Source organism: Belonocnema kinseyi, chromosome 4, assembly GCF_010883055.1.
Source record: "Belonocnema kinseyi isolate 2016_QV_RU_SX_M_011 chromosome 4, B_treatae_v1, whole genome shotgun sequence".
In the NCBI taxonomy this organism is placed as follows: domain Eukaryota; kingdom Metazoa; phylum Arthropoda; class Insecta; order Hymenoptera; family Cynipidae; genus Belonocnema; species Belonocnema kinseyi.
In genome coordinates, this window is record NC_046660.1 from 36248401 (window position 1) to 36255533 (window position 7133).

Genomic DNA, 7133 nt, shown 5'->3' on the forward strand with positions numbered 1-7133 from the left:
CTGTGATCCTTGGCATTGAAATAAAATAGAAAATCTTTCGATATTTACAGACAGCAGTGTAGCAATCCGTGATAAACTTTGTGTTTAGAAGATTGGGCAATAAGCCTTGTTCGCACAGTATCAAATGGGTAAGCCAGTGCCGTGCTAACAACACCTGCGGCTGCACCTCCCGCAAAATTCAAGCTCTTTCTCCATTCATGGGCAATTGGATGTTGCTCAGCATATTTTACAATTAAATTGTACGAATAAAACTGGAATAAAGTATTGTCATTGTAGAAAAAATATTTCTATCAAATTGTGAATAAAATTGTCGAGGGGTAGACCACTCCGATATTCCTGATACTCACTAAATAGTCCAATATATTCTTTCAATATTCCCAGAAATCCTTTGTATTCTCAAATATTCTTGATATAATTTATATTTCCAAATCAGGGTGGCTGTTTTAATCAAAGAAAAAAATTCCCGGTAATTTCCCGGTTCGCAAACATTTGTCACGGTCAATGAAATTTAAAAAAATGAACTCTAAAGCTAAAGATTTTTCCATTTGAAGTAATAAAAACTGAGCTGCAAATAATTTTAAGCAATTTTAAGCTACCAAATTAAAAATTGAGCGATTACACATTTTTTTGAAAACTGAACACTTGTTAAATTATTTTCATTACAAATAGTTTTAAAATCGTTAAAAAGCTTCAAAATTTGATTCCCAAAGTCTTGCAAAATCTACTTTTTTGAGAACTTCTAAATTTTTTTTTAATTACTGAAATTTTCCTAAAATCTTGCAAAATTAAAAATATTTCCTCAAAAAAGTATTCCAGATTCATTTTTGATAATTTTGGAAATCTTTTTGAATTCATTTTTCACAATAAAAATAAATCATTTTCAATTTTCCTAGAAATCTTTAAAAAGTTTTTTTATTCTTTTGAAGCTTTTCACTATTCTTACAAAATTTCCAATTTTTTTGTTCGACATCTGCAAAAATTTATATTTTGTTTTAAATTAAGCCATCCTGGACTCTTTGCATCGAAATTTCCGTACGAAAATTCGGATTTTCTCGGTATACGTGGAAACTTCGTTTCAATTATTTTAAATAATTTTAAATTTTAAAATCATTTTGAGTCTTTTCAGAATTTTGAAATCTCTCTTTAACTTACTCAAATGTTTTCTAGGAATAATATCTGAAGTTGAATAAATTTGAATCTAATAATTAATTAATATTAATAAATATATGAATTAATAATTAATAAATAATTAATATATTATGTTAAAGTTATTTTAAAATTGAAAATAGTTGATAAAGTTTCCATTTTTAATGTTAAAATCTGGAAATTCTTAAATTTTGAACTGATTCCGAGTCACTTTGTAAAACCAATCTTATTATTAATCACTTGTTAATCCTTAATGTACGGTTCGATTTTTAAGATCATTACAAGTAAGATTCTTAGTTAAACAACCAAAATTTTTTTTATCCATCATTGTCGATTTAAAACGCTTCTAATTTTTAATTTTTTGTCTTTACAACGGTATTTTTAAAACTAAATAGTCACCTTTCTTTATTAAAATTTCAACCGAACAGATGAATTTTTAACCAAATAAATAAATTTTTAACCAAATAGCTGAATTTTCAACTAAGAAGATTAATTTTCTACTATAAAGATGAATTTTAAAAAATCCCATACATTTCTAACTAAATAGTTTGAAAAATGGATGTGAAATTAGCCCCAATTTTATTTGAATAATTTCTAGTTAATATTTGTTTCATTTCTAACAAGTTTTGACGAACAATTTTTCAATTAAATTAATCATTTTTAAATGTTTAACTAATTTCTACATTAGAAAGATCAATTTTGAACAAAAATTTAATAGCTCAATTTTCATTTAAGAGAATTATTTCTAAATAAAAAAAACGAATTTTTTAGAAATTAGTTAAATTATTAGTTAAAAAAATTACTTTTTGACTTAAAAGACGAATTTGCAACAAAATACTTCAATCTTTAGTTGGAAAAATTAATCTTTAACCACAACCAAAATACATACATTTTTAACCAAAAAGTTCAATTATCTATAACAGAATTAAATTTTTAACAAAAAAAAGGTAATTTTCAACCGAAACAGATTAATTTTCAATCAGACAGTTGCATTTTTAACCAAAAAAGGTACAATTTGTACAGAAGGAGATGAATTTTTAAATGAAAAAAAATGAATATTCAACAAAATATGTGAATTTTCAAAGTAAACCAACTTATAAGTCAAGCCAGAAAAATAATTGCAATCAAATTCTTGAATTTTAAAGCCAAAAAGACGAATTTTTACACTGGAAGTGTGACTTGAACAAAATGGTTCTAAAATATTGTTTCATTCAAAAATATTCCCATATTCTTCGTATTCCTAAATATTTCCATATATTCTGTATATTCTCGAATATTCTTTGAGGATTTCTGGTTCCAATTTAATTCTTAAATCTACAACATTAAAAAACTTCAAATTTTAGTATTAAAAATTGAATAATTTCCTATTTTAAATCTTAAATATGTAATAATTTTCAATTTGAAATCTGAAAAATTGAATAATTTTTAATGTTTCTGGTACACGAAAAATCAGAGTGGTCGACGCTAACAGAACTAAATTCTCCACACTGCAATAAATTATTTCATTGACTTTCTTAAATCATCATCGAGTTTTCGGTTAATTTTCGAAGAAGTCTATAAATAATTCAATTTAGCTGTGTAGAATTTTGTTGCGTAGAGTTTATTTGTGTATATCGGCCACTGGTCATAAGAGTACGAGTTTTGTAATCAATATTAGGGGCCATCCATTAATTACATGATACTTTTTTTGCATATTTTTTAAACCTCCCCATCGACTATTTTAGATAGTTTTTCAAATATTTTTTAGTTATGTCTCATTAAATACAATAAAATTGTTGTAATTATCACTGTTCACAGTTGAAGAAACTTCAATTACAAATCCATAAAATTGAATAATTTTAAATCTTGATAATTGAATATTTAAAAATTTATAATATTAAAAATTAAATAATTTTTTATTTTAAATCGTCGCAATTGAATGATTTTAAATTTTAAGTCTTTGAAATTCAATCAATTTCAATTTTTAATCTTCAAAATTGAATAATCTTAAATCTTCAAAACTGAATATACTTGAATTTTCAAAATTGATTTAAATAAAGCATTCAAAGTTGCATAATTTTCTATGGTGCAAATTAAATATTCAAGTGTCTTTAATTGCAAATCTTAAAAATTGTAGAATTTTACATTAAAAATGTTCAAAATTAAGTTACGTATTCCAAAAAATGTTTAAAATTATACCATTTAAAGCGATAAACAATCCAAATTAATTAATGTTTCAGTATAAATCTTTTAAAAAAATGATTTTAAATTGCAAATCGTTAAAATTGAAGAATTATAAATTGAAAATAGTTAAAATTCAATAATTTTATATCTGAAATCTTCAAAATAAAATATTTTTCTATTTTTAATCTTAAATCCTAAATCTACAAAATTTAATAAACTTCAATTTTAAATGTTAAAAATGGAATATTTTCAATGTTAAATCTACAAAATTTAATAAACTTCAATTTTAAATGTTAAAAATGGAATATTTTCAATGATAAATCTTTAAAATTGAATACTTTAAAATTTAAATCTTAAATCTACAAAATTAAATAATTTTCTATTTTAAATGTGCTGCATAGGAATTTTCTATTTTTTATTATATATATAATTATACACATTAAATATTGAAGTCTTCAATTGCAAATCTTAACTGTAAAATTCTACATTGCAAATCTTCGAAATAAAATTGAGTGTTCCAGAAAAATGTTTAAAACCTTGAATATTTATTAATTTTCAATTCTATATTTTCGAAATTTAAGAATTTTCAATCATAGTTCTTTAAAATTTTGGAATATTGAATTGTAAATCAATAAAATTAAAGAATTTTTAATTTTAACAAATTAAAACTTCGGTAATTCTGATGATATATATTTGAAATTTCTTCAGTTTGGTAGATTTGAAATTCAAAACTCTGCAAATTTATCTTCAAAATCAACCAAATTTGAAATTGTTGATTTATCCATGTTTAAAATTGAAGAATCTTCAATTGCAAATCTTAAAAATTGAGTTTTTCATTGTAAATATTCAAAAGGGAACTACATATTACAAAAAAAAAACGCTTAAAATTACATCATTTTAAATTATAAACATTCCAAACTAATGAATCTCAATTGAAATTCTCAATTGGAAAAATGGAATAATTTGTATTGTATTTTTTCAAACTTTAAGAATTTTCAATTGTAATCTTCAAAATCGTATAATTTTGAATTATAAATCTTATAAACGGAAGAATTAAAAATTGTAAATGTTCAAAATTGAACTATTAAAAAAAAGGTCAAAATTACGTACTTTTCCATACATTTACATTCTGTGTTTCTGATTATTTAAATTTGAATTCTTTTTCAATTTTGAAGATTTAGAAAGGAAAATTCTTGACTTTTGATCTTCAAAATCTTCCAAACTTATGCATTTCAAATTGTGCATTTCTAAAATTGAAGAATTTTATTCGTAAATCTTCAGAATTAAATTATTAAAAAAAAAAAATATTCAAAATTACTTCTTTCTCAATTATACACATTGAAAATTGAAGAATCTTCAATTGGTAATCTTCAAGATAGAGTCATTTTTGTAACATGCTAGAAATTTTACAATTTTAAACTCTCGACATTCAAAATCAAACAAGTTTGGAAATTTTCATTGGCAAATTTCTTCAAAATGGGTCCGTATTAAAAATGAAAAACGTCAAAAAGACTTCAAATTACAGAACTTGCCTTTTAAGTATAATTTATTTTAAAAAAAGATCAATATTCAAATATATAGTTGAATTTTCCACTAAAGAGATAAATTCTCATCATTTTTAAACCAAAAGAGGCGAATTTTTAACAAAAATGCAGTTAAATATTTAGTTAATCAATTTTTAATTAAAAAAAAAACAACTGATTTTCACCAAAATAGATTATTTTAAACTAAAGAGATGAATCTTCAAGAAACAACATAAAATGTAATAATAGATATTTCAACCAAAAAGTATTTAAAATGAAAAGCCGTTGAATTAAAGCAAAAAGGCCGAATTTTCAATAAAGCATGTAGTTTTTCAAATAAAAAAGATCTGTTTTTAATAAAAAATAATTAAAATACAAATTTTCAACAAAATACTTAAACTTTCAACAACAAGAAAAAGGACAATTTTTCTTCAAAACTGTTGGTTTTGGAACTTTAAAATATTTCATTTTTCGCTATAAAAAATAGAACACTTTTGAAAAAATGTACTTTTAAACAATTTTTCAGTAGACAGTAATGTTATACCTGTGAAAAATATAAAACTATTCAAGAAATATTGACCGTACTTAAAATATTAAATTTTTTCTTTTCAGAAGGAATTACTGATACTTTGCCTCTATTTTCCAAATGAACCATAAGTTTTTATTAATAATTTGTATAAAAATGTTGCAAGTTCTAAACTCTCCCATAGTTCGCGTTTCAGATGACGCTGCACGAAAAGTTTTTAATTTTTATGCAATTTATGGATGGTCCCTTATAAAATAATTTGAAATTAAACATTTAAAGAAACTTTCCCTGACCAACCTGTGTCATTCCGTACACGATGGATAACAATTGAGCTGGCACGTGTCCTTTCCATAATGCAGTTAGCCCTTCTTCCTTTACAATTAAACTAAACGCTTGTGGCAGCGAACGATATTTACTTAGCGTATCGTGTTTTATGGGCTCTACTTGTAACTGAAAGGACAAATTATTAAGATTAAATCACAGGGAGTCTACTCAAATCCTGGAAACAATTTTTCTGGCAATTTCAGGTTTTTTAATCAGATTTTCCATAGTATTATATTAAATTCAATTTAATATACGTTTAAAATTCCTAACTATTCAAGTAAAATAAAAAAATGTAAACTAAAATGATGAATTTTTAAGTAAAATAATACATATTCAATTGCAAAAGATTAATTTTAAAGCAAAAAGATGAATTTTTGACATAAAAGTTTAAATTTCAACCAAAAAATTGATTTTCACCTAAAATTATGAATGGTTTGATTGGAAGACTTAAATTTTAATCGAAAAGATTAATTTTCGAACACTAAGATTAATTTTCTATAAAAAAAAAAACAAAAAGGGTTTTTCAAACAAATATACGAATGTTAAACAAATAGTTGAATTTTCAAGTAGAAAAGACAAATTTTTAATCAAAGAGTTCAAATTCAACTACAAACGATCTAATTCCAAAAAAAAAATGGAATAGTTGCATTTCAAGTTGAAAAATTTATTTACAAGCAACAAAAAATCAACAAAATAGTGCAATCTTCAACCAATAAGATGAATTTTTAGTAAAATAGTTCAACTTTCATTAACAGTTAACTTTCCAGTAAAAAAAAATTAATGTTTAACCACAAAAAAACAAATTTTCAATCAAATATTTTAATCTTCAACCAAAAAATTTGAATTTTCAAATAAAAAAGACCAATTTTCAACAAAAACTTGATTAATTAGATTTTCAGTAAAAAATTAATTTTGAACTAAAAAATGTAATTTTCGAATAGAGTAGTTCAATTTTCAATGAAGATAAATTTTTCTAAAAGAAAAAGACGAAGTTCAAATTAAATACGAGAATTTTAAACGATAAAATATCAATTTTACATTAATAATGGAAGTTAAATTTTTTGTTGAAATATTGATTTTCAAGTAATCAAGAAAAAACGAACTTTCAACCAAATACTTGAATCTTCAACCAATAAAAATATGAATTTTCAACTAAAAAAGCTCAATTTTCAACGAGAAATGGAGGAATTAGAATTTCAGCCAAGAAAACTAATTTAAAAAAAAAACTATTTTCAATAAAATAGTTCAATCCTCAACCAAAAGAATATGAATTTTCAACTAAAAAAGCTCAAATTTCAACGAAAAATGGAAAAATGAGATATTTAATAAAAAAAATTAATTTTAAAATCAAAAATCGAATTTTGTAACTAGTTGACCTTTTAACCACAAAAGATGAATTCTCTTTGCGAATATTAACCCAACTCCTTTTTATTACGTAAATGGCACAACGG

The 7133-nt window shown here is 23.2% G+C and overlaps 1 protein-coding gene across 4 annotated transcripts in view; it reads right to left on the reverse strand.

Moving 5' to 3' along the window:
• The window catches only part of LOC117171642 (mitochondrial thiamine pyrophosphate carrier), a 25304-nt gene that overhangs the window by 5557 nt on the left and 12614 nt on the right, over nucleotides 1–7133 (reverse strand). For all 4 annotated transcript variants that reach the window (XM_033359135.1, XM_033359131.1, XM_033359132.1 and 1 more), the window contains exons 3-4: nucleotides 5656–5808; nucleotides 49–251 (exon numbers count right to left, since the gene is read on the reverse strand). In XM_033359135.1, the coding sequence (XP_033215026.1) occupies nucleotides 49–251; nucleotides 5656–5808 (356 nt within the window). The remainder of the gene's footprint in view (nucleotides 1–48; nucleotides 252–5655; nucleotides 5809–7133) is intronic.